The 12,354-nt window shown below is 39.8% G+C and overlaps 1 protein-coding gene across 1 annotated transcript in view; it reads right to left on the bottom strand.

Moving 5' to 3' along the window:
- Tei (irregular chiasm C-roughest protein teiresias) overlaps positions 1 to 12,354 on the bottom strand; it is a 421,356-nt gene that overhangs the window by 137,276 nt on the left and 271,726 nt on the right. The window contains exon 6 of the mRNA XM_078187331.1: positions 12,028 to 12,150. Within this exon, the coding sequence (XP_078043457.1) occupies positions 12,028 to 12,150 (123 nt within the window). The remainder of the gene's footprint in view (positions 1 to 12,027; positions 12,151 to 12,354) is intronic.

Genomic DNA, 12,354 nt, shown 5'->3' on the forward strand with positions numbered 1-12,354 from the left:
GGTCTGAATCGAGTCGGCCGAAGGAATGAAAAGGGGGGGAGTTGAAACTCGGGACCAAAAACGCGACGGGGCGAGGAGAAGCGAGGCGGAGCGAGACGAGGGTAGGATGTGGTCGGAAGGAAGCATCGCCCCGGGCGGGTACGTGCTCCAAAGGATATTAAAGTATTTTAATTGCAGCAGATTTCGCGGAACGCCGAAAGAATTTATTCGAAATCACTGGATTCAGACTATGAATAGGGATTAAACTCCCTGCTCTCCGCCTTTGGAGGACGACGCACCGCGCCGGCAATCGTCCCGGATCCTCGACGTCAGGAGTGGAGCCAGAAATAATTGAATATTTAATAGGATAACTGGCGCGCACCTGCCAGAACGCGCGCCCCTTCGTCTCGAACTCGATTTATCGAATGTTGCCATTCGTCATTAACGAGGAGCCCGCCGACGGTTTTTCTGCCGTCCCGCGTCGCGCCGCGCCGCGCCGCGCGAGATTTGCCAGCCAATTTCCTGAACAATCCCGCCCGCTCGTAATGCGACGAAGAACAAATTGGAAGGATAAATTCATTCGCGGTGTTATCGTCGGCTGATCGGCCCCGGGACGAATTCGTGAAGGGTTCTATGCGGCATTCGACGCGAGAGGAATGCTCTTGGTATTTGCTCGCGCACCGTCGCGCTGCTGTTATTGTACATGGGGCAGTTTCTCGTAGCTTAAGAAGTGTCGAGCCATGGTTTCCAGAGTCATGTGTGTCTAGAGACTTGCGTCCAGAGATTTACAACCGCAGCCGTTAGTTTGTTCTTTGGGACAAACTCGAGATATTTGAGCAAGAATGACGGGGATGTGACCGAAGCGACGAAGACTAGTTCTGCTCATTGCATATGAGCAACATTGCTGTGGATTGCATGTGCAGTAAGGAAAAAGTTACTTTGAATTTTAAGTGTCTTTTGGACACCCAGTATATTATTTCGATTATTTTCCATTAGTTACGAGGACAGGTTTTTGTTTCCAACGAAATAAATATCAGATAGAGCTACGATAATTCCATGATAATGTGTGCGCGAATTTTGAGAAGCATCCACAATTAGCAACGTGTTATGGATTACAGTGGATTATTTTTAACACGTCTAGTGCCACGTCAACTAAGTTTTGAAATTAATTTCTATCACGATATATCGGATAAAAGTTAAACTAATATCTTCCATAGTGAATTTTAACTTTCCAGGTTCAGTTTCACTAATTCAATTATTTTGACGTTGCGGAAATTTTTGGAGCTGATATTCGACATTCAACGACTCAACTAATTATTTATAACACGTATAAAGTATGACGCGACATCTGCCGTAAAAATTGCGAAACGATCTACTAACGATCTCCTGTTCGAACGATATTCCCACGGCGTCGAGAGATTTTTCTGTTTAGCGTTTTTATTTGTCAATAATCCTCTGCGCCGGATGTACAGTAATAACAGGTCGTTCATCATATTTCTTATCACTCTTACCTAGCTGATCGCGGCGTAAAGTGACGGGTGCAGCTGCTCTCGCAGCATTTCGTGTAACTCAATAACGAAACTAACGAGGCTTGTACGATTAACTCCGAGTTCGATAAATTTCATCGCTTTCACTCCGGGAAATGGAATTCTTTCGGGGAGAATGCGGCGCTACCTTCAATTTTGATTATCGAACGCGACGTGAACTTTCTCCCTCTATTACCAGCTCTTCCGACAGCGTTCCGGCGAAGGAGGATCGAATTACGGTCAGATCATTTTCGTTTTCGTCTAGCTCGGTATAAGTGGTTCGTCCATTTAAATTATCGTTTATACAACGAGGTATTGTTTATTACGTTTGGCGGAAACTGTTGCAGCTACGGGCACGAGTGACTTATAAAAATCAAAGAAATGGTACATAGTGTTTGGAATGATAAATGATCTAACAATAAGTCGTCCTTATCCAGACTTTTCAGAATTAAGTAAGCGTTGCCACGATTAAATAGATAATTACGGTGATCGATAGAAAAGATCAAATTGTTGTTATTGTGAACAGTCAATTAATAGTTACGTTCCAGATGCAACGTATAACTATCACTTCAATATGTATAATACATCTTCCTCACTTACATAAAAAGATTTACAGTTCCATTACAATCTACTCCTACCTATACCTATAATTCTACGTCCACCATTATCTCTACCTCTACATCTACCTCTACCTCTGACTCTACCTCTACAGTTCTAAAATTTCGAAAGTATCTAACCATCTAGCAAGTAGTGATCATTAAAAGATATTGCTCTCGAAACAGGTTAAGTTTTATTTGCAACATTTAAGAGACAATTGAAAGCGAAACGTAAGGTCACGATAAAAATTAACTATTCGCTAATCCTCATCTGGAATTTTGGGTGTCTGTAGTATTTAAAGATGAAACGAAATGAATAATTCAATGAAAAGGAAATGAGGAGAATTTAATACCGCGACGATGCTTCAAGTGAAATAACGCTGTACCTGTATTTAGTAACCCAAGAAATAACTGGGCGAGCACAGTTAAACTTGCGATACCTTGTGTGCGCAGGCTTTAATTTTAACTTTATTAAGTTCGAACAGCCCAGCTTGAAATATCTAACATCCGAGAAATGCAACATCATTATTACTCAGAAGCTTGAAGTTCGCCTGGAAGGAAAACAAAATGAAGGAATAATTTAGAATAATGGATATCCTAGTTCTTTATTAATAATGCGCAGAATTATGTTATTTATAAAATGTAAGATAATAGCATTGATTGTCGTGCAATATAATTAGACAACACATTACATGGTTTCAATATTGAGAAATAATTATCGACTTTTCTTAAGATTTTATAAAAATATAACTCTCGAAATCGTTCATTAAAATCTTTAATAATTAAAACCCAGATAACAGAGTACAGAATATTTAATAGTTGATAAAAATATTTGTAAAACTGTCGTATGGTAGTGGAATTAAATTAAAACGTCTGTACTGTAAATTATTCAGAGAGTCGAGTTGTAATATATATATAGAAATGAACCGCATTTAGCCAGCTGCCAATAAACTTAACGAGCAAAAATCCACTGTCCGATGAGTAACAGAGTAGTTACTCTAATAAACTTTAATTCTGTCGATTTCGTCACCAATATTACTTTGACTTTATGAAAATGTTTGAAACAATGATTCGGCAATTAAGTTCTTATTAAAACACAATTTTAATCGCACGCAACACTCATTATAACCAAATTTTACGCAGGATAAATTATTAGTAACGTCGTGAATGAAAAATACTCAGAAAAGGAATTCAAGAAAGAAATCAACTACCAATAAATTTAAAAGAAAAATGTTGAAAATGTGCATTTTGATAGTATTTTTTAGGCCGACTCGAATTAAGTACAAATAATTTTGCATTAAATTGTTTCCAGAATGGAAAAACAAATTTTCTCAAAAATTTCAGATCGTTTGGATTTATTTCAATTTTAATGATAATTATTAGTTTCCGTTGACAACTGTTCTAGAATTATTCTGCAGAACGATTTCGTATTTTTTAAAACAAGAAGATCCAACGTTGTATCATAGACAATGTTCGTTGATCGAACACACAAGACTTTGCCTGCTCAGAAGAGAGTGGATCAAGCTTCGAAAGTTCAGCCTCTTCTTCCGCAAATATTCTGTACATCAATTTTATTATGTTCACTGTACGGTAGCTCGCGGCGGGATCGGGAAAGCGGCGCTATCGTAACTTTAATGGATACTTCGAGCACGAAAGAGACACGGTCGAACACCGGCGAATTCGAAAAAACCGTGGCGCCGTAAAAAGTTCGCCGGGGCAGCCGATGCGTTTAACGAATGTAATGGCGTTCGCCTCGCTTAAACCGCGCTCGGTCTAATCAAGAAAGTGGTCTCCGAGGGTTTTCGCGAGCCTGAAAATCCTCGCCTCGCGCCCCTCACGCGCCCCCTCTGCCCGCCCCCCCCCCCCCCCCTTCTTTCATCCGCGACCGTCCCTTTCTTTCGCCTCCTTCGGCGCACGGGGTTAGTCTGATTGACGACGAATAAAGGAAATTATACCGCGGTGAACTTTTATTTGCCGGCGTGTTCCACGGGCAAAAAAGCCAACATCGTTACCGATCTCCGGCGGAGCCGCGAGCTGATAAATCCTTTCTCTAAATCGTGACCGCCGAGCGAAAGGTGTGCGCGGTCGGCTGCCGCGGCGAGAAAAAGTCTGGTAACTGTTACTACGTCGGTGTATAGTTTCGGTCCCGGAGAACGAACGGTATCGAATTTTCCAGCCGGTGGAAAAGAATTCAACTATCGAAGCGCCGCCGTCCGCGCGGCGAACACCGATCGGCGGCGTCTGGCAAGTGCCGGGGAAATTGTTGGAAAACAACTTCGACGACAACCCGGGGGAGGAACATCGACCCGTTTTTAGATAACCGAATGGATAGCGTGACTTTTTCAGACGCGCGGATGTCGATCTTCGACGCTGCCGAGGTCGTGGCTCTAATACTCGCGTTCGCGCGACCGCGCACAAACGGGGGAGCCCGGAACCGTCGTTATGGGAACTGATGGCAAGACGAAGGTGATCTTATTTTATTTGAACAGGTTGAATGCCACGGGGGTCACCGGTGACCGGCACCTAACTTGGCTGTGACGCCACGGGGGCCACCGGTGACCGGCGTGCCCGGATTGAAAAAATCATAAGAAAGTTAGGCAAATGACAACGCTTATAATTTCTTATTATTATCATCGTTGATGTAGTGGTGCGAAGAAATGGATGCAGTATAAAACATTTGAAATAAACATTTTAAAAACATTTATCTATTGTATATAATATTTCAACATATATGTATCGGTAAATGGAAATTTCATCGTGGCCACGGACAATCCCGGTAAAATTGGCGTGGCGTTCAACCTGTTAATAAAATAGAACAGTAATGTGTAATAATTCAGAATATTTAAGACAGGTGCAGACGACTTTATACCCATGCGTACAATCGGGGGTGGCAAAATTCGACTTGATATGAAAATAAGAAATAAATATTGGAAGCGATTACATATATAACGAAGTCATATATAACATTAGTAATAGTTAATTAGAGTAGTGAAATAAAATACAGTTACTTCTACTTACGTTAAAAATTAAGTAACCTACTAGCATTAAAACTAATGATTGAAATAATACTTCGTCTGAAAGCGTGAAAGGGACTAATGAGACACTTTTTCACAGAATCAGAACGCTTCGCTGTCTGATAGAATACTGGAAAAGCTGTAATATATTCGCGATGTAAATACGTCATACCTATTCTGTTGTCGACGCTCGACGGTCCTGAGATATTGCTATCCACGGGGAGACCGTACCGTAATACGGTTTTTTAGCCGCTATTTGATATGCCGCGTTCAACAACTCGACCGAAAATGACCACCGAACCGAAAAATTGTTAATTTGCAGCAGAATTATCTGGATATTTGTATCTATCGCTTTTCCGCTGTCAATATTCGTGCAGCGAGCAGACGATGCAGCTCTCTCTCCCCCTCCCCCCCGCAATCTTTCTCCCTTATTTGCTCCCTTTCACTCCCACTTTGATCCTTTTCCGCGTGCGCGCGAGCGTTTCCCAGAGCAGCTCGATACATCAGAAAGGAAATCGAAAAACCGTCAGCCCGGCGCTCGGTATCGAGCGTCTCTCGTTCGCCTATCGGTGCTCGGGCGTTTCAGAATCGAGCAATCAAGTTGCAAATCACGCGGTCCGGCCCCCGGAATCGTTATCGCCGACACCGTTCGCAGCGCGAATCGAGCCCGAAAACACGTTGCGCCGGTGGCTCGTGCATCACACTCAGGAGAGAATGAATCTGCAGTAGCCGGGGGTCCGGGAGCGCCGTTACACGCCGACTTGGCCGTCGAAAAGTACGTCCATTAAAACAAACGTTAATTCCCCGGGCTGGACGCGTAACAGCTCGCGGCGCGGCCATTACGTAAAGCTACATGTACAATCCCGGCCATAAGTACTGGAACTGTTGTCGGTAGAGCGGGAACGTCGAACAATCATTGCGAAATTACAAAAGATCCGCGTAATGCCCTCTAGTAGATATCTCGTGGTGTTCGCGTTTCGAGCTCGAGAAAGAAATTGTGGGAAATTAAATCTTTTTTTCTCTGTCGCGGATGGAACAGAGTTACATGGTTCGTCCAAACTTTCTTATTACGTTTGAATTCGGCTAAATTGCCTTTCAAGATTCCAGGGAAAAGAGCCGAGTTACACGGTTTATTTAATTTGCGCAGCTCTAACGACTGGTTCGTAGAGTCACCATTAGTTACAAGACACAGTTTATTTGACGTTTATATTTAAAAAAATCAGTGACTATATAATCGATTGTTCATCCATTCTAGAACTAATAAAGCTGAAGGTTCTCGTTAAAGCAATACGATCAAAGGACATATTTCACGTACAACACTTTAAAACTAATTTAGGATTTCAAAATTGTATGACTAAAGCAACAAAAACAGCAAATATACTTAGTACATAATTTAACTTCTTTGGAAATACACCAAACCGATTCTCAAATACAGCGATACTAGCTACTAAAACACTATATAAGTTCTTTATGTATCACTTTTATATTACATCATTTTCGTTCTTTTTTCTTATATACTATTTATAAGTAAAAATAATATCGATTAGATCTCGATATAAAAACTGCGGAGACTAGAAATTTCGGAAAAATAAATTAAAAAGGCGCGGCAACCCGATTTCATTGCGATGACAAATCGAGTTTTCAATTTTTGAAATAACGCGCGCTCGCAGATTTCAATTCCGAGCAAACAAACGAGTAAGCAGTTTCGGTAGGATACATTAAATTCATTTTGAAACGGTAAAACTTGTTTGCGTCTTCCACCATCGGGATTCTCATACTTCTGGTCGACAATGTACTCGCATAGACATTTCGTACGGTGTGCGCAGATATAGGGGTCGCGGGACACATAACGCTGAATCTGGGTTAATGTCGTCCCTAGACAAGGTTACGCCAACGCGAACCGGAAATCCTCTGGATGGTCGATTACGTTTTATCGACTATTGAGCCTTTGTTAAATCTGGTATTGCCACGTATCTGGCGCAATATTGTATTGTGCCCGCGACTGTATGAATTATAGTTACCTAATCACATCATATTGTGGATTATTGCAATTGTATATGACGAACGAGCGTACTCAATATAGGATGCTGCTTGTTATACGAGCCGACAAAGTTAGGTTATGTCAGTTTCGTCAAAGTCCGCGAAATTCAATTTTCTAAAATCAGTGCGAGATTTTGAGAAATATTAAATTTAAACTCTTTTAGCATAATTCGATAGAATTGGATTACGGATTTTATGTATTTACGAAAAACATGAGGATACCAAACAGTGGAAACGTTTGAAGAATTTTTAAATATTATTGCATTATTCGGCGTAGACTCTTTTCAGTTCAACAACAATGGCTGAATTAACCCTTTCGCTACGGAGCGTATCACTGAGTAGTTGACACTGATTTACGCAATGCTACGAAATAGAAGTCGTTTCTTGTTCTCTAAATTTTACAATGATATTTATTGTATTTAAAATAAATATAAAAGTTTATAACCTATATTATAGTCGACTGTTTGTTGATTAACAAAAGTATCTTATGTAAAGTGTCAAATAAAAGTATAGCTTTTCGTATATAAATGGTCATTCTTCGAGGGTGTATACACATATACGCCCGTCAGAGCGAAAGAGTTAACCAGAAACAGATGTAATAATTGGCGGGAATCAATCTACTCATCGATCGCGGACCCTTATTTAACGATCGCCTGTCAGAGGCCGGCGCACTTAGCTCGGCAAGCGCCAATATTTTGGAATTCGTTAAAGGAACACGCCTTGAGCGAAAATCCTGTTACACAGGGAAGAGTGCATTGGAATTGAAGGATCCGCTAAGAGACTCAAAGGCGCAGAAAAAACGAAACGAGACCGCGCGTCTGGGACCGGCTAAGGGGGGAAATTATAGGAGGGTTTTAAATATTTATCAAGCCGTCGGCCAGTCTACTGTCACCGAGCTTGACAAAGAACAAGAGACTGCTAATGAATCCAGTCGGCCGGCAATAATTTCTTTGTTCTCGTTCTTCTCCTCGGCGAATCGAATGGAATTTAAGGGGACGGCGACGCGGCCTTCAAACTTTCCCATTTACGGTGTGTTCATTAAATTTCCACCGGAAATTTTCCGGATCGATTTACTTTGAACCCGATCATCAAACAAATTATTCATTTAACCGAGGACGAAGGGGGGGTGGAGGGGGGCGGGGACGGGTCGAGAGGCAGCTACGATTCCGGGAAACGCGAATACGATGTACCCAAGGCCTTTTCTAGCCTTGTCCCGTGGCCACTTCTCGTTTCTTTTTTTTTTTTTAACATTCCTGGAAGTTCGTTTCGTCCTCGAAAGGTTGGCGCATCGTTGTACCGCGACCACTTCACCGTCGCGGTATCGATTACTGTGGGTTCGTTGGCGAGAGAGAGGGGGAAGGGGGGGGGCGGCTGGAAAAATGCGACGAGCGAATTCGAGCGAGCCAACGACGTTCGCGTTGGTACAAGGAGATTTCCAATTATCGAAAATAAGTCCGTGAAACGCTTCGAAAGCGAAATCTCGACGGAGTTTCATTGATTCCGGTTGGAAAAAGACAGGGACGTAGAGAAGAAAAAAAAGAGCGATAACGCCGCGGAATGAGAAGGAGGCGAACACAGAGCGTAGAATTTTAATCTTGACGAAGCATTCACAACATGGGATTAGAGAGGAGAAGGACAGGGTGCTACACGACTGTGCCATGAACGAAGGAAAATATCTGCGCGCTTATTTACTGTGCCGCAGCAAAAGTGTATGCGCACACCGCATGTCTTATAAAAATAGTAGTAATAATGGAGAGGAAAGGTAGTGCTACCAATTCCTTAATCCTTTATCGTACTAGACTCGTGACTAAAATTGCTGGTAATAATCTGTTTCTTAAAATTGGAATAAAATTCTAATCCTTTGTTATTAATATTTAACCCCTTGCACTACGTCTTCTTCCATGCTGTATTTATTAGCACCTATTTGTTCTTAATACTGACCTCAACCTCTTAGATACGGTTGTATTTTGTGCGAATGAAATTGTTCGTAACTAAATTACCATTTTTCTTAATACATTTGAATAAAGAACGAAATAACCGCGAAAGCCATTATAATGGCGCGTCGTGCCTAAGAGGTTAATAGAACTAGATAATTTTTGATTCTTGTATTGTCTTTATTTATTTCCGTTTCTAGACTTTATAAAGAAATTATCTTACAACTTGTGATTTAATTACGCTGACAAACTATACTTTTTTTGACCAAATGGATTACTCTGTTCACTGGCTTAAGCTAACCTCACTTTTTCTTTACCACTTATTACTTGCTCGCACGTGTTCGCTATTTTTGTTCTACACACTTGCTTGCTCACTTTCATTCATAGCAAGGTTCATACTGTTTCACTTAGGTGGAAGAATCAAAGATTAATTTATACATAAACATATGGCACAAATATTAAAATCCTGACTTAAATATAAAAAGTTTTCCTCGATGAAGTGGAGTGCTACGAAGTCCAGATACGAACCGAATAAAGAACTTGCATCGTGAAAAGAGGGCTGACAAAATATGATAACCCTCCTATGGCTATTCATGAGCTATGGAGAAGAATAGAGCAGATATAATAGTATAACATCGAATGAGAAATTATACATTTAATTGTCAGTGTGCTATGCAGACTAAAAGCATTGAACCAAAGTGAAGGGAAATGGACAAAAAATATTCATTTAAAATTATGATTCGACAAAATTCGATTACGATTTTATCTTTGTAAAATATTCCTTTTATTGTAAACATATATAGAAATAAACTATTATACAATGATAATAAGAATCACCCAATAATAATGGATCAGTAAAATAATTAACAGTATTATCTTCATTTTTATGAAGCAAGTCACTTCGACAAAAGAGTTTGCAGTTTACAGGGGTAGTTTGTTTATTGTTGGGAGCCGACGCCGCGCCGGCGTTAGTGTTCCCTTGTCTATTCCCAGGACAAGGTAATATGATTACGCGATTTATCGTTTTGTTTGCTGATGACTGGAAAGTTGCCGGGCGCAGTAATAGGCCGGAAATTAATTTTAAGGTAGCCGGGATTGAAGGGGGAGGAAGAAAATTAAGAAGAACGGGTCCGAGTTTGAGTGTAGTCTTGCTTAACTTTCTTGCTAGCCCATTTGGTAAATGAAGTGCAGTTTCCACCGGACGTATCGGGTAATTTGAGAATGGCGAACATTGCTCGTTAAATTTGCAACAAGAGCTTGCATTGATCGGAGGTGCAACCAAGCGAAAACTGATTCTTCGAACGAATACTAATTAGCAGGGTAACATGAATTTCCATCGTGTGAAACTTCGTTTTCGAGCTCCGATGAACATTTATTTCTTACATTGCGTTTGCGTTAATTTCACCTTCTGGTAGATACAATGTTGCCGGAAATTTTCAACTTCTTTACTGTTTCATTGATTTAAATTTGGAATTTGAGATTTTTCGCATGCTGATAAACCATTTCATTGACGAAACGTTCGAAATAATGAAAGAACTAGAAATATGTAAAACTAGGGTTTGAGATGAACAGGTGTACCTTTTATTGTGGACAATAATTACTTTTATTAATAATGTCCATAAAGTCAAATAAAATACCGAGTTGTTGTGTGCCAGATTTATTCATTAAGTAATGTGTTTACTTAAATATTAAGTAATAATTATTATTACTAATATTATTAAGTAATAAATATTAAGTAATATGTTTAAGTAAAAGTTCTTCTGTTATAGAAGAGTATTTATTTTCACATTTTATTAATTCTACTGAAATCAAAACTTCTGATCTTAAGAATTCTTTTAAACTATTGTTTATAATTCGAATGAGATCAGCGAACTGATTATTTGATATGCAGCAGAGTTATATAAAACAAGGCGTAAGGGTGGAAGAATTTTATAAATTATTAATATTGCAGAATAATGAGTATTTCTAACGACAAGCCGACTTTGAAACAAACAAATTACCTTCTGATCTTCTTTTAAATTGGAGTAACGTGTCATTTTGTCGGACAACTTTTTGACACTAAACCTACCGAGAACTAAAAATGACTGACGCGCGTTGTTCCACTTCTTTTTAAAATTACTGTAAAAAACCGTTTCATATTTTATAAAGTTCTTTGCTTCATTAAAAAGAGTAAACCTACCAATTAATTATGAAAAAAGTATGAACGGTGGAACGCGCCATACTAGTCGTCAAACAAATGGCCCTTTGCGCACTAACAAAGGAACTTTTTCAAGTGTACCACGCCAATTTTAATGAGGCTTTAGCATAGTATGGCTCGCTGAAAAATATTTAACACGTATTTTTCTACATCTGCAATGATCCATACCTAGAGGATGAAATAATTTTTGTTTTATTTAGATATAGTTTATATGTATCAACAACCAGAAGGCGTAGAACAATGATATAATTTTCTAAATATGTATTTATGATCGACAAACTTAATCGCTTAAAAAGAGTTGGAGAGACTTAGACTTTTCGAGTTGTTAAAAAGGCTAATTTAGTAGACAACGTCTACAAATACTTTTTTTTTAAATAACAAGAAAAATAAAGTGACGTTTTTCAACTTTCTATCCGAGCCTATTTCTCATCGATGTTATAATTTCTTTGCAAAATTTAAGAATTTCTATAAGTCAAGTTTCGTCTGCTCTAAATTATTTCTATTCGAATAATATAAACATTTCGTATTTCCGTTTTGCCCGTTAACACAAATTGAAGGGTAGCAATGGAATCAAAGCGGTGGAGTGAAATATTGGTCATATTTGGAATATTTTACGGTTTTATACGTTCGAAATGGGACCAGGTTTTTTTCCCCGTGTGTAACGCAACGACGCGTCACGAAATATTTTTCGCGATACAGAGAGAACGAAACATCGAATCAGGCGTCATTGTTGTCACTTACCACGCTGCCAGATCGGCGTGCTGGCCGGATTGCTGTCCACCTCGCATTTCAGGCTGACGGACATCCCCTCGACGATCGGAATTCCAAAACCAGGTAAACGCGTTATCGCGAACGACGGAGTATCTGAAACAGGTATTAAGCAATTACTGTCAGCGCCAACGATATCGATGGCTGTGTCGATTGCATCGAGATAATTAACGGTAAGAGTATTATGTATTCTATTTTCGAGAGAAAATTAAATATCCGATCGTTTTTATCCTAACAACAAATGTTTTCGCGTTGAAAACGGAATCTGTAAGCAAACGGCAGGTTTCGATGCAAGCATTG

This window comes from Augochlora pura, chromosome 7 (genome assembly GCF_028453695.1).
Source record: "Augochlora pura isolate Apur16 chromosome 7, APUR_v2.2.1, whole genome shotgun sequence".
Lineage (NCBI taxonomy): Eukaryota > Metazoa > Arthropoda > Insecta > Hymenoptera > Halictidae > Augochlora > Augochlora pura.